Raw genomic sequence first — 22,334 nt, 5'->3', positions numbered from 1 at the left:
ACTGTATCACCTGTGATCTTATAGGATTCCTCTATACACAGTTTTATCCATTTAGCTATTGTTCTGTTTGACATCTTTCCGCCTTTTGTAGCCCCTGACGTGTTGATTAGCAGGGCTCTAGAACTCCTAAACTCCGCTATCCTCTCTAAATAGCATATAAGACATCTTCTAACATCCAAACCTGGCTGTTCTTTAAATGATGGTAACACAATTTCTTGAGATCTATGAAAATTTGTAGCTACTTTAGGCAGAAATTCATCACAGGTTTTCAGTATTACTTCATCCTCAAGGATAATACAAAAAGGTTCGTCGCAACATAGGCCTTCTAACTCACTCACGCGTCTAGCTGAGGTAATAGCTATGAGAAAAACAATCTTCATTGTTAGAAGTCTGAGGGGAATTTCTGATATAGGTTCAAAGGGCTCTCCTTTTAGTACCTTCAAAACCAAGGATAAATCCCAACTTGGAACTTTTCTATTTACCATAGGCTTCTTTCTTTCTACTGACTTGAAATATTGGATGATAAAGGGGTCCCTTGCTAACCTTACATCCAAAAAGGTAGATATTGCTGCTACCTGTACCTTTAAAGTACTTAATGAAATATTCTTTTCTACACCATCTTGTAGAAACTCTAACACTGTCGGTACTAATTCACCCTTAAATTCAGATTCTTTCTGCCACATATTGAAAGTTTTCCAATATTTTAGGTATATCTTTCTTGTCACCTTTTTCCTGCAGTCTAGCAAAGTACTTATGACTCTTTCTGAAACTCCCCTTCTCCTCAGAGGAGACCTCTCAGAAGCCAGGCTGACAGGTTTAGATTTGGTATAGAGCTTCCAGTTGCTCCTGACCCTTGAGCTAGTACTTCCTTGTGCGGAATTGTCACTGGACCCTCCAGCCTCATTTTTAGTAGTAGTGGATACCAGCTTCTTCCTGGCCAATCCGGGACTACCATAATTAGCATTGCTTTGGTCTGTAATAATTTTTGTAAAACACGTGGAATCATTTGTATTGGTGGAAAAGCATAACCCTTGTCGAATATCCAGTTCTGACTGAGCGCATCCACTGCTTCCGCTCCTTCGTTTGGATTCAAAGAGTAGAACCTCCTGCACTTTGTGTTTTTCTTGTTTGCGAACATGTCCAACCGCGGCCGACCCCACCGCTTGGTTAAATTCCTGAACATCCTGTTTGATATTTCCATTTCTGAATTTGATATTCTGTGTCTGCTCAGAAAGTCTGCTATCGTGTTCAGTGACCCTTTCAGATGTATTGCCGATAATGACAGGAAGTTTTCTTCCGCTATTATTAATATGTTCATGGCCAGGTCCATCAGCTTTCTTGACCTTGTCCCCCCTTGCCGATTTAAATAGGCCACTGCTGTGGTGTTGTCTGTCCTGACTTGAACATGGTGACCTTTCAGCATCTGTAAACTCTGTTCCAATGCTCTTTGTATTGCTGCTAACTCTCTGTAATTGGATGATTGACTTCTTATCCTCCTTGGCCATAAACCCTGGAACATCTTCCCTTCCAGATGCGCTCCCCAACCTAAAAGACTCGCATCTGTTGTGATAATCTTTCCTGTTGGAATAGTCCACATCCTGCCTTCGGTGAGAATCTTTTCCGACAACCACCATTCCAAGGATTTTAGAACTGTTACTGGGCATATCACCTGTTTTTCTAGACCGTCTTGTGTTTTGTTCCAGACTTCCATCATCCAATTTTGTAAGTGTCTCGTATGCATCATTGCCCACTGTATGGCTGGAGCTGTTGATGTTAGGAAACCTAATACTTTCATCACTTGTCTTATAGTCATTTTTGGATCTCTTATGCATTCCTGTATTATTGTTTTCAATTTCTTTATCTTTTCGCTTGTTAAGTACATTTTTTCTGTTTCTGAATTTATTATGACTCCTAGAAACTGGATTTTTGACGTTGGTTGTAGGACCGACTTGTCCCAATTTACTATCCATCCCAGGATCTGTAATTGATCCAGCACTCTTCTTGTGTTTTCTTCTGCTCTTTGGTATGACTCTGCCACTACCAGGAGGTCGTCTAGATATGGAATTATGAGAATTCCTTCCGAATGTAAGTATTTTATCACTTCCGCCATTACTTTCGAGAATATCCTCGGTGCCGATGATATCCCGAAAGGAAGGACCGTGAACTGAAAATGTTGAATCGTCTTTTCTTCCTTTATCGCAAATCTGAGGAACTTTTGAGAAGACTCCCTTATTGGAATGTGCCAATAGGCGTCCCTCAAATCTATGTTTGTCATCATGCAGTTTGGGGTTAACAAGTTTCACACAGAGTATATTGATTCCATCCTGAATCTTTGATAAGACACAAAGGGGTTTAGAGACTTTAAGTTTAGAATTAACCTGAATTTCCCCGTCGGCTTTTTTACCAAAAAAACCGTCGAATAAAATCCCTGATTGTCCGAGATTTGATTGGCCGGAACCGGCACGACCACGTTCTCGTCTAGCATTGAGTTTATGATCCTTAGTAGAGCTAGTTTTTTCTCTCTGTCTCTTGGAAGAGGAGAGGTAATAAATTTTCTAGGTGGAAGGGATAGAAACTGGATCTTGTACCCCTGGTTTATCAGATTGAGGATGACATCGTTTTTGCTTATTTTTGTCCACTGGGAATAAAATCCCGACAGATGACCCCCAACTTTTTCTCTGGCGTCATTTCTTTTCTTGGTTGTCTTGGTTTCGAAAAAGAAAACTCTTTTTTGTTACTTCTCTGTTAATGGCCCAAGGTCTCCTCCTCTGCTGAGGCTTATCCTTGTTCTCCTGCCTATTTCTTCTAAAGAATCTTTTGTTCTGTATAAACTTCTTCTTCTTTGGGAATCCCTTCTTTCTATCAGAAGTTCTTTCTAAAATCTGATCTAACTGTTCCCCAAATAGTAGTTCTCCATCAAAGGCGATATTACATACTCTGGCTTTTGAGGCCTGACTGCCTTCCCAGTTCTTTATCCATAGATTCCGCCTTGCTGTATTAATCAATGCCGAGGTTCTTGCGTTCACTCTAATGTTCTCGGCTGCTGCATCAGTTAAATAGTCTGTAGCTTTAGAAACTACTTCTAATGATTCTAGAATCTCCTCCTTAGAAGCTCCCTTCTCCACCTTTTCTTCTACTTTTTTAACCCATAGGGATAGAACTCTTGCTACACATGTTGTGGCTGCTGCTGGCCGAAAAATTTGCACCTGCTGCTGTCCAGGCCTTTTTAAGAGCAAACTCTACTTTCTTATCTTGTGGGTCTTTTAGATACCTTAGATCCTCAAAGGCTAATTCGTTGTCTTTATTAACCTGTGAGAATGCTGCATCAAGCTTGGGACATCTATCCCAAGTCTTGACCTCATCTTCTGAGAACGGAAATCTTTTCATAAATCCCTTTGACAAAAACAATTTTCTGTCCGGGTACTTCCACTGACTTAATATGGTGTTCTTTGTGGATCTATGTATAGGGAAAGTCAAAGATTCTTTTGGCTCCATTCCCTGATACAACTTATCATGGATGGATACCTCCTCAGACTTCTTGGATTCAATATTTAAAGTTTTATTAATAGCCAAGATAAGCTGCTCAGTCTCATCCGCCGGAAATCTAAACCTGGAGATCTTCTTAATTTCCATCTGGCTGTCCATACTTTTAGAAGAAGAGTCTGATTCATCATCATTATCCTCATCTTCCCCCTCCATATCTTCTTCCTCAGAGGAAGATACGATATTTCTTTTTGTACTTTTATTCTTTTGTTTAATAGGTTGAGACTCCGCATTTGGTATCTCCCCGGCCGGTATGGCCGTGCTAGTACCTGGAATTAATGTCTCTGTTGCTGGGGTGATAGCAGAGGCAATTACTTCCTTTAATGATTTAATTGTATCAGCCATTTCCTTTTTTACAGCTGACATTACCTCCTCTTTTAACCCCCCTGATTGTTCCTGTATTAGCTTTACCAGACAAGGCTGGCAGAACTGCTTATTATAATTATGGGCCATTTTTGCATCACAGAGCGGGCACCGCCTTCTTGGCTTTGTCGGCTCAGTAGATTCCGGGCCCTATAACAACAATCAGAAAACGAAATAATGTCATCTTTCTTTCCCAAACCTAAAGAAAGAACACCCTGGTGCACCAATCTCAAGAGTGATAAGCAACCTTAAGACCAGGAAGAGAAGGAACATGTATCGACATCCTATACATATAATCCATCTGACTTCTACTATACATATCTATATTCATATACATAATTCCTTTCGCATATAGTAGTCAAGGGAAGATTTCATAACGGAAGCCAACAGAATAAACATTCTCATGTTGCCCGTATACTAAACCTATATTGCTCTACAATATACATCTATATACACATATAATATCAAACATATATACATTATGTATACCACATATCCCCCTGAATAATCTGTACCAGCATAAGTTCCCTCTATGCATAGTTTACAGACCTCAGATCAGACGCTAAGCAGGCTGTTATATTATACTGCATAGTCACAATTTAGTAACAGACCTCAGTACAGACGCGGCATAAGGCGTACAGCTCATACCATATAGGTCACCAAGCCTCCGCCACTCTTACCTTTCCTGGCTCCTGCTTAGCGTCCATCCCGCTCCGTTCAGCAAACAAACTGCCGAACCATGCAGGCTTCCGGCGCCTCTTCACCCACGCGACCGGAAGTGACGCTACGTAAGGGCGGAAGTACGTCACGCGTACTCCGCCATTGAGGGCAATCAGCTGCTTACCCTCTGGAAGCCCGCATGACCACCGCATCACTTCCGGTGCGCCATTAGCCTCCGCTGAAGGGGAATCATGGACGCCGCGCGTGTCCTCCGGATCCACCACAACTCGGGCAGCCAGGACAGCCATAGGAGAAGGTACCCTCTCTTCTCCTTACCAGACCTCAACACCTCTCTAGGCAGGTCCACCACTTGCCGCCAACCGGGTCCCAAACACACCTGGTCTGACGGACCGGCGAGCGACCAGAGCACTCCTTGTTCCCTGGAACAGGAAACGTCAACTGGTGATCGAGGGGTTGAACAAAGATTTATAGAGTACTCTATCTGGACGTTTCCTGTTCCTGGGAGGAGCCTGTCGTTCTCATGGTGGACCTGTCCTGGAGGTTAATGGAAAAAAAACTTCAGAGGCCATGGCCAGAGGGGGGCCTGGCTTTCCCAGATCTTTTAAGTACTTCATTGCGTGTCAGTTGGTAATGGCTCACTGGTGGCTGGTACAGGATGGCTCCAATGCTGCCACTGTACTTGATGCGGCCATTCTTGGTTCCATTGAGGCCCTAGGACAAATTCTGTACAGAGGTGCTAGGGCCCCATACGACTTAACCCCTAATATGATAGTGACTATAAAAGACTGGGATACGGCTCAGCTCTGGAACTCTCCAAATAAAAATAATAATAAATAAATAATAAAAATAAGATTTTGCCTAAGACCCCTTTGTGGAACAACCCAACCTTGCACCAATTTTTCTCTATCCCTGACCCTATAGTGTGGATCCCCAAAGGGATAACACATATTGAACATATAATACATGCAAGAACCCTTTCGCAATTTGACTTCCTTAAAGAAAAATTAGCACTTTCCAATACACATTTTTTTTCAGATACCTTCAACTCAGGCATGCTTACACCAAACAATTTGGCAGTACTCCAGTTCGGTTAAGCCTCTCTGACCTCGAAGAAATTCTGTATAAAGAACAACTTAAAAAATTGCTCTCTGAAATATATAAAAATATTATCTTGATAACTGAACCCCACCTCTCAATTTATAAACAACCCTGGCTTAAACTGATGCCCAACATAGATGATGAAGAGTGGGAAGATGCCTGGCTTAAACCGTTTAACTACTTGATAGCAACTCGGGATAGATTGATACAATTAAAAAATCCTCCACAGAGCTTATTTGACACCTGCCATACTTACTAAATTTGACCCAAATAACCCAGTAACATGCTGGAGATGTGGTGAGTTAGGCACCGACATAGATAACATATTATGGTCATGCTCTAAAGTGGTCCCCCTCTGGAGAAGTATATGTGATTTTATCACAAAAATCACTAAAATGTCCCTACTGATCCTCTGTACTGCATACTGGGTGTGGTGACCAGCATAGCACCCACAAAGTCACAACAAGCGCTGGTGGGGTTGCTACTATACTATTATCGCAAATCAATATTCCTTAACTGGAAAAAAGAAGAACCACCCACTATATAATTCTGGAATAAATTGGTTAATGAGTCAGTTCAGCTATACAAAGCGGCATATATTTCTAGGAGTTGCCCTCAAAAATTCGATAAAATATGGAAACTATGGACCAGAAATAAAGAAACCATGTAAATTACCCTGCTGCCTCCCAAATTCGGGGGGGTTGTTAAATACTATTCCCCCTCAGAGTTGTTGAAGCTCGGAGGGAGAAGTAATTCTGAGTCTGACAATCACCATTTCCCCAAATTACCAGGCCGCGGACTATAGCATTACTGCAATAGCTGCATCAAGCTACGGCACAACACAGCACAAAAGGGGCGCCAAAAAGTCCTATTTCAATTATTTCAGTGCTTCAGTTATGATAGTATTATAACTAACCACTTAACTAATGCTTCTTTTTATAAAAAGAAACACTGATTTTGGTTCTTAAACAACTGTACAAAAGACTTTGATAACTACATGTTTAAAGTAAAATAAAACCAAGAAATCTTACACCGATTGTGCACTAAACAGGAAAAATTTTAATTACTGTGCATATACATATGTTCTGTCCAGAAAGCAAACATAGATGCAAATGTGCAAATGTTGCAGGTCTTGCCTTTCTACACTGCAAATAATATTTTCTTAAAAATGTTTCCACATAAATGTATTACAAGTTTAGAAAAGAAGAACTATTTAAAGCAGTTTATTGTACTCTCTCTCCTATGTGATCACACCACTGCCTATGAAATACTAGTCTTAGCTTTCTTCTTTTGCTTCAAGGCTGCTGCCTAGATCGGTGACCAAGAAGCTCAAATTAATACCTAAGCAAATAACTTCAGCTATAGTAGTTTATACATTGATAGCTTTAAAGCAAAACAAATACTGGTATTGCTGTTAACTAATGCTTCTTTTTATAAAAAGAAACACTGCTTTTGGCTCTTAAAGAACTGTACAAAAGACTTTGATAACTACATGTTTAAAGTAAAATAAAACCAAAAAATCTTACACCGATTGTGCACTAAACAGGAAAAATTTTAATTACTGTACATATACATATGTTCTGTCCAGAAAGCAAACATAGATGCAAATGTGCAAATGTTGCAGGTCTTGCCTTTCTACACTGCAAATAATATTTTCTTAAAAATGTTTCCACATAAATGTATTACAAGTTTAGAAAAGAAGAACTATCTAAAGCAGTTTATTGTACTCTCTCTCCTGTGTGATCACACCACTGCCTATGAAATACTAGTCTTAGCTTTCTTCTTTTGCTTCAAGGCTGCTGCCTAGATCGGTGACCAAGAAGCTCAAATTAATACCTAAGCAAATAACTTCAGCTATAGTAGTTTATACATTGATAGCTTTAAAGCAAAACAAATACTGGCATTGCTGTTGAATATATTGGATGATTAAGTATTTGGAAGTTGGCATATATTTCCCATAAACCCTTCAAGCAGCAGAAAATGGTACTGAATTCAATGCACAGATAGTAAACGGTCATCTACAGATGTCTATACTTTCACTCAAAAATAATGCAAGCAGTAGAATATGTCAAATACCATCCTTCAGTTATAAAAAGGAATCTGAAGATACTGGCTGCATAGCAGTCACCATTCTACAAAGATTTTTTATTTAAGAGATGTTTTTCGAAAACAATATTTTAGACATATATGCACCTCTTTCAAATAGTTCTATACAGTTTCTGAATTTGCAGTGTTGCAAAATCAGTACCATGTTACTATTTGCAAATAGGAATAAACACAATTTTTGTATGTCCATTCAATGCTCAACACCTGTCATTCAAAAGCTGTAAAATAAAAAGGACCATAAGTTAATGTTGCATAAAAGTCTGTTGTGCTGTAGAGAATATCTTCCCATCAAATGATTTGTGTAATGAACTTCAGCAATTGACTCCCAGTGCTGTCCAGTGGTCAGGAACCATCAAAAAGTACTTATCCATTGCTTCACAAAATCGCGTTCGATATAGTTCTGGAGATACTACAGTTGGCATTTTTCCTAAGTATAAAGAAAACAATAAGATTAGGATTAAAAAAGGCAATACATTTTTTTTATTATTTTCTATTAAATAAGGCACACAAACAAAACAATATATTAATATATGAAGTGCATGAAAAATGATAAGACTGGTAAAAAAAAAGTTAAGTGATGTTTGAGAGTTTTGCTGCTCACTAACTAATGAAGTTTAAATAATGCTAATTATTTTGACATTCATACAACCTTCAACACAGCACATGGAAATCTTTCTCTTAAAAAAAATTCAGATTTTAAAGGCAATTCATTTTTTTTTATGTTTTAAGGAGTCCCTTCCTCACAGTGTGTCATTGCCACAGAAATAACTCAACTTCCTGTGTTTCAACAAAAAGCAACAGGAAATGAATGTTTCAAAAATACTAATTCCCAGTAAACAGTGCCTCAACTAGAAACAAAAAGGCCTCCCTCTCTCTACTTTGTTTTAGAAAAATGTCAGTATTCCATTTTTAAGATGGTGAAGATTATTATTAATGCTGTCATAAAGACAACACTAATATGCCAAATTATCAGAACTCTTGTGGTTTGGTTATGCAGTAAAAGCTGCCATATGTACCGTATGTTTCGGAATATAAGCGGCTCCAGAATATACGACACACCTAGGTTTAGAGGGCAAAAACCAGGGGAAAAAAATATACTAAACCTGGTGCATCTATGTTCCAGGAGCGTCTTGTAGATGTTCTCCCCCAATTAGTGTCCTCCTGTGTCCCCTTTTGTTCTTCTTTGCTCCCTCTGTATGTTCCCTTCTGTCCCTCCTCCTTTGCCACCTTATGTCACCTCGTAGTCCTCCTGTGTCTTTTCCCGTGTCCTCTCCTGCCCCCCCCCCCCCCGTGGCCCCTCCAGGTCCCATGTCTCCTCCTGGTCCCCTTGCGTCTCCTTCTTGTCCCCCTGTGTCTTCTCCTTGCCCCGTGTCTCCCCCTAGTCCCCCCCCCCCCCAATGTTTGCTCTGCTCCCTATGTAAAATTAAATAGCAGCAGCTTGGCTCACCTTCCTAGTGACTCCAGCGCTGGGTGGTCCTCCGCCCCGGCTGGCCTCTGCTCCCGGCCAGTCTTCTCTGTTCCCTCTGTAAAATTAAATAGCAGCAGATTGGCTCCAGCGATCTGCAAACATCTCCTCTTCCATGCGGCTTCCTCTAGTGAAGGCTTCTGTTGATGATGCAATCAACAGACACCTTCACTAGGGGAAGCCGCGTGGAAGAGGAGATGTCTGTAGATCGCTGCCGCTGGAATCACCAGCTAAGCTGAGCCGCTCTGCTGCAATTTTATTTTACAGGGGGAACTGAGAAGACCAGCCAGGGGCAGAGGAGACCAGCCTGGGGTGGAGCACCACCCAGGGCTGGAATCGCTAGGAAGGTGAGCCACACTGCCGCTATTTAATTTTACACAAGGAGTGGAGGAGACTAGCTAGGGGGGTGAGGGACAAGGCAAGGAATCCCTGGCAGGTCGGCGGGCGATAGTAATTCGAGGATTCCCTGTCTTTGGAATGTCTTATGGTCTTTGGGAAGACAAAGCACATCTTATATTTCGAAAAATAGGGTATACGTTTTAAGTTTGTGTGTGCTATGCAAAATTTCAGTGTAAACTGTGAAGTTGGGGTACTTCTTTGAAATACTGCTCTGGAACGATTCAGCATATTCCAGACAGTGAAACTTTCATAAGATGGTTTTAATTACACAAGCTATAACATTTTGTTTATATTACAGGCACCTCAAAGTTCCAAGGTTATAGTGAAGAAACTAAGAAAAGTTTAAAAATCATATTACCGCAGCAAGTATACATGCGGTTATATTACATAGTGTATATATTATTAATCATAAATAGCTCCTTATAAAGGGGGAAATGGTTTTTAAGTTAAGTTAATACTTGTTTATTCTAGAATATATAAATCTATAAACATTAATTTATTCTGCAAGTAAAAGTTTACGGCACGTACAGTGGGATGTGAAGGTTTGGGCAACCTTGTAATTGTCATGATTTTCCTGTACAAATCGTTGGTTGTTACTATAAAAAATGTCAGTTAAACATATCCTGTAGGAGACACACACAGTGATATTTGAGAAATGAAATGAAGTTTATTGGATTTACAGAAAGTGTGCAATTATTGTTTAAACAATATTTGTTTAAACAATGCATAAATTTGGGCACCACAAAAAATAATTGAAATCAATATTTAGTAGATCCTCCTTTTGCAGAAATGACAGCCTCTAAACGCTTCCTGTAGGTTCCAATGAGAGTCGGGATTCAGGTTGAAGGTATTTTGGACCACTTTTCTCAATATCACTGTGTCTCCTACATGATATATTTAACTGACATTTTTTGTTGTAACAACCAACGATTTATACAAGAAAATCATGACAATTAAAGTTGCCCAAACTTTCGCATCCCACTGTATTAGCAAGGATACGTCCTTGATTCAGCTGGAAGGAAGAAGTTTTGGTTAAGAATCTTAAATCAGACAGACATTCTAAAATGCAAAAACAATAATCCTCTTAATTTTTCCTACTGTCTTATGTTGCCACCTGGCGGATTTTATAAAGTTAATATTTTTAATATTTCTTTATAAAACTATTCTAGAATTAAATTATATAGATACTGTAACTGATCAGTATACACATTATTTGGTTATTCTATAAGAATAGTTACAGTTTAAATAAAGCATTAAATTATTGTAGACTATAAGTTACAGGTCTACGTGCTTTGCTGGGTCAAAGTGGCTGATTACATTTCAGGTAAAAGCACAGGCACATTCCAAACTAGTCATCAGAGAGACATTTTATCAAAAGTGTGTCATAAAAAGTTAGATAGAATGACATTTATAATATTTTAAAGTCCTAATGTCTAGGGCAATTAAGTTAAATCAGCAGGTCAGAGAAAAAGAAATGCAGACAAGATGGCTAGTGACGTTCATTTTTAATTAGATGTCAAATTGACCCGATAAGCAAACGTCAGTATGTGTAAATATTCCAAGCTATATCAATTCCCACAGATAAATTAACCACTTCAAGACCAGAGGTTTATACCCCCTAATGACATGCCATTTTTTACAATTCGTCACTTCACAACTTTAATGGTTTATTGCTCGGTCATACAACTTAGCACCCAAAGGAATTTTACCTCCTGTTCTTCTCACAAATAAAGCTTTCATTTGGTGCTATTTTATTGCTGCTGCTTTTCATTTTTTTATTCAGTCTAAGTTCAAAGTCATATAGCAAATGATAGCTAGCATAATCACACTCACAGTAGCTATTGTTGCCCTTCAGATCCATGTTTTGTCTTAAAATTGTTGGTCGCGCTTGACACTCATGCTTATATGGGAACTAGTTTACTGGTAGCTGGAATAGGGTAACACAATAGTCTATTCACCCTAAAGGTTTCTGTTGTGATGATGGCACAAGCCTGGACTCTCCCTGTATTAACAATCTAGTGCTAAGGATGCTTAGTAGTTCCCTTGGGAAGGGAGGAGTTCTCACTTTGGATTTCGATATAGGATTTATGCATTATATAAGATTTCAGTGTTTGTAATGTTATATCATATTCAATTGTTCTCTATTGTGTGCTACCTACTGCCCCTTACCAGGTATCCAGTCATGTTGGCAATATACATCAGTGTAAAACACACAAGTTGGCACATTCAGTGCCACCCCCACCCCTGTCCCAAATATTGTGCAGGGTCTCCTTAACCATTTATGCCGCACAGATATGAGCTTCACGTCCACAGCAGCAGCTGCTAGAACCACAGGGACGCACTAGTCATGTCCCTGCAGTTTGGGGGGTTTCAGGCGATCATGCGGGCAAGTGCCCGCGATCGCACTGTTACTGGGAGCAGGGGGAGATTGGCTGCAGGGGACAAAAGTCAAAAGCCAATCCATACATTACCGCTTAGAATAAACACAGTTTTTGTTCAAAAACAGTGTTTATTCTCCCACCATGTTTTCCGCTGGTTTCTGCCACCCGATCGTTAAATTTATAAATGGGAACAAACAGAGTCAATCTCCCCGTCGGCACTGTGATCGCAGGTTTCCATTGAAACCTGTGTCACTTCCTTGGTTACAATGTAGCAATACATTGTATCCTATGTAGCGTACTTGTATGCTACATAGAATTTTGCTCAGCTGGGACATCTTGTGGCCAAATAGTAAAATACACCTACTGACTTTAGGGAAAAATAATAATATCTATGTATGTAATAATTCTTAGCATAATGTACCACTCAAAGAAAGCCTAATTGGTGGCGGAAAAAGCAAGGAATATATCATTTTCTTGTGATAAGTAGTGATAAAGTTCTTGGGGAATGAATGGGAGGAGTGTTGAAATGTGAAAATTCCTCTCGTCGATAAGATGAAAAATACCCGCAGGCTGAAATGATTAATAAGTTGTGAAACCCGGGGACTTATTTGTTAGGTATCTTTATTGAGACACATCTTGCTGATTGAGATCCGCTGTTTTAATAGTTTTCATAAGTGTTTTACAAAGGGGTCTAGTGGGGCGTGGACGTGGGTGAACGGCGTCCACTTACTATTTCCGCAGTGTGGACACCGTCCACCCTGGCATGTGGAGGGAGCAGCGCAGAGAAGAGGGAGAGCTGTGAGCAGCGGTGGAGAAGGGGGGTCATCTCCCCCCCCCCCCCTTCCCTCACCTTAGGGTGCTCTCCCTCCCTCGCTGTCCCCTCCTGAAGTAACGTGCAGCAGCCGGCAGCGGGCGGGACTTACCTCTCCTCGTTCCGGCGCCGGATCTGTGTGCCGCTGCTCTGGTCTGGACCAGACCAGACTTGCAGCACGCAGATCCGGTGTTCCGACGAGGAGGAGAGTTAAGTCCCGTCCGCTGCCGGCTACTGCACGTTACTTCAGGAGGGGACAGCGAGGGATAGAGAGCACCCTAAGGTGAGAAAAGGGGGGGGGGGAGATGGCCCCCCTTCTCTACCGTCCACACAGCTCTCCCTCTTCTCTGCTCCCCTCCTGCTGGGAGGAGGACACCTGACTACCTATTCTGGGCACATATACCCCTGCCTACATATATACTGGGCACATATACCCTTTGACTACATATACTGGGCACATATACCCCCTGACTACATATACTGGACACATATACCCCCCTGACTACATATACTGGCCACATATACCCCTGGCTATATATATTGGGGCACATATACCCCTGGCTATATATATTGGGGCACATATACCCCAGCCTACATATATACTGGGCACATATACCCCCTGATTACATATACTGGGCACATATACCCCCTGACTACATATACTGGGCACATATACCCCCTGACTACATATACTGGGCACATATGCCCCCTGACTAAATATACTGGGCACATATATCCCTGGCTATATATACTGGGGCACATATACCCCTGACTACATATACTGGGCACATATACCCCCTGACTACATATACTGGGCACATATACCCCTGGCTATATATACTGGGGCACATATACCCCTGCCTACATATATACTGGGCACATATACCCCCTGATTACATATACTGGGCACATATACCCCCTGACTACATATACTGGGCACATATACCCCCTGATTACATACACTGGGCACATATACCCCTTGACTACATATACTGGGCACATATACCCCTTGACTACATATACTGGGCACATATACCCCCTGACTACATATACTGGGCACATATCCCCCTGGCTACATATACTGGGCACATATACCCCTGACTACATATACTGGGCACATATACCCCTGGCTATATATACTGGGGCACATATACCCCTGCCTACATATATACTGGGCACATATACCCCTGATTACATATACTGGGCACATATACCCCCTGACTACATATACTGGGCACATATACCCCCTGACTACATATACTGGGCACATATGCCCCCTGACTAAATATACTGGGCACATATATCCCTGGCTATATATACTGGGGCACATATACCCCTGACTACATATACTGGGCACATATACCCCCTGACTACATATACTGGGCACATATACCCCTGGCTATATATACTGGGGCACATATACCCCTGCCTACATATATACTGGGCACATATACCCCCTGATTACATATACTGAGCACATATACCCCCTGACTACATATACTGGGCACATATACCCCCTGATTACATACACTGGGCACATATACCCCTTGACTACATATACTGGGCACATATACCCCTTGACTACATATACTGGGCACATATACCCCCTGACTACATATACTGGGCACATATACCCCTGGCTACATATACTGGGCACATATACCCCTGCCTACATATATACTGGGCACATATACCCCCTGACTACATATACTGGGCACATATACCACCTGACTACATATAATGGGCACATATACCCCCTGACTACATATACTGGGCACATATACCCCCTGGCTACATATACTGGGCACATATACCCCTGGCTATATATACTGGGGCACATATACCCCTGACTACATACCTTGACTCCAACTCCCTGTTTGACCCCCTACAATCAGGATTTCGTCCAGGCCACTCCACCGAGACTGCCCTCACCAAGGTTGTCAATGACCTCACGCTTGCCAAGGCCGAAGGAAAATACACTATCCTTCTCCTCCTAGACCTCTCATCAGCATTCGACACTGTCGATCACTCCCTGCTTCTCCAGTCCCTGCAATCTGTGGGTATCCAAGACCTTGCCCTAGCATGGTTTTTATCCTACCTCTCAAATCGCTCCTTCAAGACCTCCTTCAATGGTTCCTCCTCAACCTCCCTCCCACTTTCAGTTGGGGTCCCCCAAGGCTCTGTTCTTGGTCCCCTGCTGTTCTCCATTTACACCGCCTCCATCGGAAAACTCCTCTCCTCTCTCGGTTTCAACTATCACCTATATACAGATGACACCCAGATTTACCTCCATACCACTGACCTCTCCACCACCACCATGGAGAAGGTATCCTCTGGCCTCTCGGCTATTTCATCTTGGATGTCTGCCAGGTTCCTAAAATTAAACCTGGATAAGACTGAACTCCTAATCTTCCCGCCACGTGCTGCTTCACCCCCCACTGACCTCTATGTCACTGTCAATGGCACAATCATTCATCCTACCACACAAGCCCGCTGCCTGGGTGTCACCCTGGACTCAGCCCTCTTCTTCACCTCCCACATCCAAACCATAGCTAGAGCCTGTTACTTCCACTTGCGCAACATCTCTAAGATCCGGCCTTTCCTGACCCCAGACACTGCCAAACTCCTTGTCCACGCCCTCATCATCTCCCGCCTGGACTACTGCAACTCCCTCTTGTCAGGCCTTCCTCAAAACCGCATCGCCCCCCTAAAATCCATCATGAACGCAGCAGCCAGACTCATCTATTCCTCCCACCGCTCTGTCTCCACGACTCCACTACGCAAATCCCTTCATTGGCTTCCAATTCACTTCAGAATCAGCTTCAAGATCCTATGTTTGGCATACAAATCCATACACAAGTCCTGCCCAACCTACATCTCTGACCTGGTCAGCAGATATACACCCGGCCGTCCACTTCGCTCCTCCAACGACCTCCTCTTAACCACCTCACGCATCTCCCACTCCCATGCACGACTGCAGGACTTCACTAGAGCTGCCCCCATCCTGTGGAACTCTCTCCCACTGCCTGTCAGGCTCGCTCCCACCTTCAAAAAAGCACTAAAAACTCACTTCTTCAAGGAGGCCTACATCAACTCAACACTGCCCTAATCCTTTCTGCCAATAACTTCTTGATGCACCACCTCCGTGTCACCAACCCCTCCCTCTAGATTGTAAGCCTTTGGCAGGGCCCTCTCCCCTTGTGTATCTTACTTGACTGTGTGCACTTTACCCAGAATTTGGAACTGGTAATTTTACCACTATCACTCCAGTTTATTATCTGGTATGTACTACTATCTGCATTGTGTTGTGTATCTTATTGCTATTACCTGTATTGTTGTACCTATGGTTTGTTACCTGTATTGCAAACAGTCCACATAGATTACAATGGGGCTTTAAATGAACAATAAGTCTTTTATTCTTCAGTGTTCAAAGTTCATATTTCTTCAAGATTGCGGACAAGTAAGCACAAGACCCAAATACAGGACTCCACATCAAAACAAAGGACTGCAGTCCTTTGTTTTTATGTGGAGTCCTGTATTTGGGTCTTGTGCTTACTTGTCCGCAATCTTGAAGAAATATGAACTTTGAACACTGAAGAATAAAAGACTGATTGTTCATTTAAAGCCCCATTGTAATCTATGTGGACTGTTTGCGATATTTTGTGAGGGGTGGAACTACACTGTTGTGTTTTAAGTGATCTTGTATTGTTACCTGTATTGTTCTGTCACCCCAGTTATCATTGTCTGTAATCCTATTTATTGTACAGTGCTGCGTAATATGTTGGCGCTATATAAATCTAATAAATAATAATAATAATACTGGGGACATATACCCCTGCCTACATATACTGGGACATATACCCCTGGCTACATATACTGGGGACACATATACCCCTGACTACATATACTGGGGACACATACCCCTGGCTACATATACTAGGCACATATACCCCTGGCTACATATACTGGACACCTATACCTCTGGCTACATATACTGGGGACTACTAAACCCCTGACTACATATACTGGGCACATAAACCCCTGGCTACATATACTAGGCAACTATACCTCTGGCTACATATACTGGGGACTACTATACTCATGGCTACTTATACTGGGGACACCTATAGACCTGGCTACCTTATGCTGGGGGTACCTATTTTGGGGGAACGGTTATCAGATTATCTGCATTTTTGTGGAACCGCTGTTATGTATTTTGGGGAACAGCTGCCAGATAATGTGTATGTTAGGGGAACGGCTGCTGCCAGATTACGTGTATTTTGGGGAACTGCTGCCAGATTGTGTATGTTTGGGGGACCACTACTGCCAGATTATATGTCTTTTGGGTGTTACGTGTATTTTGGGTGATACGCTGCCAGGTTTCGCGTATTTTGGGAAACTGCTTCCAAATTATGTGTATGTGGGGGGAACTGCTGCTGCCACATTGTCTATTTTGGGGAACCACTTCCATATTATCTGTATTTTGGTGGAACTTCTACCAGATTATGTGTCTTTTTGGTGAAATGCTGTCAGATTACATCTATTTTTGGGGGATACATTACGGCAGAGCTCAAACTTCCTCGGCAGACCTTTTACATCACTGCTAAGGTCATGTATATTTGGCCCCATCCATGACCACGCCCACATTATGCTTGACCACGCCCACGTTATGCTTGACCACGCCCATTTTTTTGGAACGTCGCGCGTATTTTCCAAGTGAGTCCACTCACTTCTTTTCACAGGACTAGACCCCTGGCTTTACCCATCCATAGATCAACATAGAACTACTGCACCTGCGCAGTCCGCTCTGGCCCACGTGGTGTTGATTGACAGCGCCGCTCGCGCAGGCGCAGTACAGGCCGACCTGGAGGTCGCCCTGACGTCATCCCCAGGGACCGGGACGGAGCTGCGGCGAACGGCTGAAAGGAGAGCTGCGGCGAGGGACAGGCTGGGAGCTTGGGGTTGGAGGAATATCCCGGTAAGTAGCACTTATTTTATTTGCCTGATAACTCCTTTAAGGGGAAAATTCACTGAGAATTGTTCATGATTGACAGTTTGTATATGTCTAATTCAGGACAATATTGTTATCTAAAATCATCCTTTTTCAACTTAAAAGTTTTTCTGCAGGTATCTTGATCCTGGGGGGATCTTAATGTCCCGCTAGAGCTGAAAATCGGCTCTTCCAACCAGACCTCATCTCTCCCCTTCCAGACACTGAGGCAGCAATTGTAATCCCTCCAGTTGAAAAGTAGAGGTTGGCTAACCCATCAAGTGGAGACTATACCTTTTACTCAGGTTACATAAATAGTATAAAATAAAAGTTTGCCCTCTTAAAACAGAAGGTATTTGTGATAATTCAGGTTGGAGTAAGCATATGATGTCTCCCGCAATGCATCACTACTGCTGAATATGCAAATAATTATTTGTTGTCCCTGTAAGCTAGCCACACCTCCAGAACAGCTGGAATGCAATGATGTGTCAGCTTCATAGTACAGAGCCACAATAATCCAACATGCATACAGACTGTTTCAGATTGGTTGATCCTCAACGGTTCCTGGCAAGGATTAATGTGGCTCTATGGGGTAGGACTTGAAACACCCAGAGTTACAGACTACCCAGCAAGCTCATGGTAAACCAGAACTCATTGGAGTGTGTAAGGAGCTACAAAGAACCAAAAAGCCCTCTTACTAAAATGCTATGGAAAATAATCAGAAGGCAAACTTTTATTTTCCATAGCAAGAGTTAGGGAGTCTAGGACACTTTACTGAATAGGTGCTGGCTCACTGAAGAGCTGAGATTCGGACCCAGGTCACCTAAGTCAGAACCCTTAACCATTACACTATTCAGCCACTACTACCAAGTAGGTTAATTGATTCTGAGATTGGTACAATGTCTTTTTTGGATCACGCTCCTGTGCACCCCAGACTATCATAGAGGAGGACCTCTACCAAACAGTGGCTTTGGAAACTCAACCCAGGCCTACTCACTTAAAAACCCAGGATTCAGCTGATCCTGGAAATTATATTGAATTATTTTGCTGAAACTAAATCCCCGGAGGCCAACCCAATGATGGTCTGGGAGGCACATCAACCAGTAGTAAGATGTGTTTTGGTAAAGTTACGTGCAAAATTGAAAAAAGAGAGACTAGGTGATTTTTAACTGGAGAAAGTCAAAAACATACAAACTGCACTTCAAAGATAATTACATCAGGGAGATTTAGACGAGATCGGGAAAGAAAGGGAACAACTCTTGAAACTGCTCTATACTAGGGAACACAAGATATTTCTGTATGGTAGGAAAACGCGGAATGAGGAGGTCAATAAGCCAGGCAGATTGCTAGCTAAGCTATTGAGAAATAGGAGAATGGAACTACAGGTGATGGGCATTTAGAGACAAAGACCAAGACATTGAAAATGCAAGACATAGCTAGACAGTTCAAGGAGTTCTACTTCAGCCAGTATAACTTGCCACAACCCCTGGATGCGCCAGTCAGTTGAAATACAATCTGACAGTTTCTAGGTAAATTTGGGCTGAAAAAATTGGGGGTAAGTGAAAGGAAGGAGCTGGAAGATAAGATAGCAATAGATGAGTTTATAACAGCTTTGAAACAAACAGCCACTGGGAAAACAACGGGTCCAGATAGCTTTGCTACTCATTATTATAAACTGTCCCCACATTTAACAGACACTTTTAAAAACATTACGCAGGACAAAACATTAGACAGGACAGTCCTCAGAACTGTTGGCAGCACACGTCACTGTGATTCCAAAGGGAAGAAAAGGATGTGAGAGCTATATATTGTTGCCCTTCATTACAGATTTAATATTGATTGACCAGGCAAGCCTGGGACAACCCAATTAAAACCATAAGCTTCCAGCATTGGCTTTTTTGGCATTTGGTGGAGGGGATGTTTCTCATCACTGATGCTGATGCTGAGAAGGCCTTTTATAGAATCTTGTGGGACTATATGCTTTTACTTCTGGCAGATCTTGAAATTGTGGCCTAACATGATGTCTTGGATAACATTGCTGCGATCCTTCAGCTTAAAGGGAAGGTCCAAGCAAAAAAAAAAAATGAGATTCACTTACCTGGGGCTTCTACCAGCCCCATGCAGCCATCCTGTGCCCTCGTAGTCACTCACTGCTGCTCCAGTCCCCCGCTGGCAGCTTTCTGACCTCGGAGGTCAGGGCCAAATTGCGTACATTTTTACACATTCCCGCTAGTGCAGGAACATTAACACATACATTTTTACGCGTTAGTGGTGAAACGCGTAAATTTTTGTTCCTGCACTAGCTGGAATGCGTAAAAATGTATGCAATGTGGCCCTGACCTCCGAGGTCAGAAAGCTGCCAGCGGGGAACTGGAGCAGCAGTGAGTGACTACGAGGGCACAGGATGGCTACATGGGGCTGGTAGAAGCCCCAGGTAATTGAATCTCATTTTTTTTTTTTGCTTGAACCTTCCCTTTAAGTCAAGGTTAATTGCACCCTGTTTTTAGTCTTAAAATCTGCAGTGGGACAAGACAGGGATGTCCAGTATCCCCTCTCATGTGAATTTTGTCACCATTCCTTAATGCAGTTCAGGCAAATCCCAATATACATGGTGTCACAATTGGAGATAGAGAGTATAAACGGCGGCATAATATGATATATAATATGATTTTTTTTCCATTACTCAGTCCCTATTGTCTGTCCCAAACCTACAGTATTACTGGAGATTGAAGGATTTGCTGAACTGTCCAACTTGAAGATACATTTTTTCAAAATCATTTGGATTGAGAATTACAATGACTCCTGATTAATTTCCCTTTAAAGGAGTACTGTAGGTGGGGAAAAAAAGAGTTGAACTTACCTGGGGCTTCTTGTAAACCCTGCCTCCGGTTCACTTCTGGAATTAGCGACTTTAAAGTCGGAAAACCACTGGGCCTCTGTGGCCCTGCCCTTGCTCCTGCTGACGTCACCAAGAGTGTATTGCGCAGGCCCAGTACGGTCTGCGTCTGTGCAGTACGCTTCTGGTGAGGTCAGCGGGAGCAAGGATATGGACGTGCAGGCGCATTGGTTTTCCAACTTTAAAGTCGGAAATTCCAGAGGTGAAACGGAGGCGGGAAACGGAGCATTGGTGAGTGGCTGCGCGGGCACAGGACGTCTGCGGGGGACCATTAGAAGCCCCGGATAAGTTTAACTCTTTTTCCCCCTAAAGTAGTCCGTTAAATGGGCTGCCAATTGTTTCACCTCATTAGGGATACAGATACCTTAGATTGCCTCAGATATCTTTAAGTTTAACTTTGAGATTCTCCTGAAGACTATCCAGCCTAAATTGGACAATTGGACGGGGAAACCCCTATCTTGGTTTGTTCACATAGCTTGTATTAAAATTACAATGCTAATTACAACAGAGAAAGAACATGTGTGCATCAACCAAGTGACCCTGACAAATCTGGCTTTGCAAATTTGGCCTATTGGCTAATCACGAGACATTGCTCATGCAAATAAGCATTTGCTTTCGCATGCCTAAATATGCAGGGTCAAAAACCAAAAACCGCAAAACAATCGCCCTGCGGGAATTAGTTCATGCTATATAGCACTATATTATGGCATGCGAAAGCAAATGCTTATTTGCATGAGCAATGTCTCGTGATTAGCCAATAGGCCAAATTTGCAAAGCCAGATTTGTCAGGTTCACTTGGTTGATGCACACATGTTCTCTCTCTGTTGTAATTAGCATTAAAATTACAATTCTTCCATGTGTTCTTTATCATACCCAAAAAAATGGTTCCAGCAATTTCTGGGATCAATCACTAAATCTGTATGGGGAAGAAGTTTCCTCGAATTAAGAGAGAGAAAACTATTGTACCCTAAAGATAGGGGAGGGGTAGGACTCCCTCATATTTTGTAAAAGAGAGAACCGAGAGCCCAATATAGTGTAGTAAGTACTGATAAAGTGGGTTTATATGACAAGTACAAATTCATATACTCACAAACCAGGGTTACTCCAGGCAACCACTGTATAAACAGGTGAGGAGATTATCCTGTCCTCACTCAGGATTAAGAAGTCGCTCTCTGTAGACAGGAAAAAGAAAGGGGCATCCCTCTTCACCAGGGGTGAATAACGTAATGGAGAACAGAGGCGCCAAAAGGATAAAATCAACTATTAAAAACTTTAAAAATGCTTAGGAGACAATGGTGGACTTACCTCCTATAAGCAGACACAAGAAGCTGTGCATTCAAAACAAGTTAATTTTATTGGTACACAACATCATTCAGTCAGGGTAACACCTGGCGCCTCAGTCCTGAGGCACCAGGTGTTACCCTGACCAAATGCTATTGTGTACTCCAACAATCTATTGCCTGATGAAGCGGGTCTAGGCCTGCAAAACGCATTGCGAATATCCCCTTGGAGTGTACCAATAAAATTAACTTGTTTTAAATGCACAGCTTCTTGTGTCTGCTTATAGGAGGTAAGTCCACCACTGCCTCTTAAGCATTTTT

General features: G+C 42.2%; 1 protein-coding gene across 2 annotated transcripts in view; it reads right to left on the bottom strand.

The window, feature by feature from the left end:
- Positions 1–6,732: 6,732 nt before the first annotated feature.
- The window catches only part of PIKFYVE (phosphoinositide kinase, FYVE-type zinc finger containing), a 921,889-nt gene continuing 906,287 nt past the window's right edge, over positions 6,733–22,334 (bottom strand). For both annotated transcript variants that reach the window (XM_068244945.1, XM_068244946.1), the window contains one exon: positions 6,733–8,218. In XM_068244945.1, the coding sequence (XP_068101046.1) occupies positions 8,103–8,218 (116 nt within the window). In that variant the 3' untranslated portion in view covers positions 6,733–8,102. The remainder of the gene's footprint in view (positions 8,219–22,334) is intronic.

Source organism: Hyperolius riggenbachi, chromosome 7, assembly GCF_040937935.1.
Source record: "Hyperolius riggenbachi isolate aHypRig1 chromosome 7, aHypRig1.pri, whole genome shotgun sequence".
Taxonomy (NCBI): Eukaryota; Metazoa; Chordata; class Amphibia; order Anura; family Hyperoliidae; genus Hyperolius; species Hyperolius riggenbachi.
The sequence above is the reverse complement of the archived record's forward strand: the minus strand, read 5'-3'. Positions and strand labels throughout refer to the sequence as shown.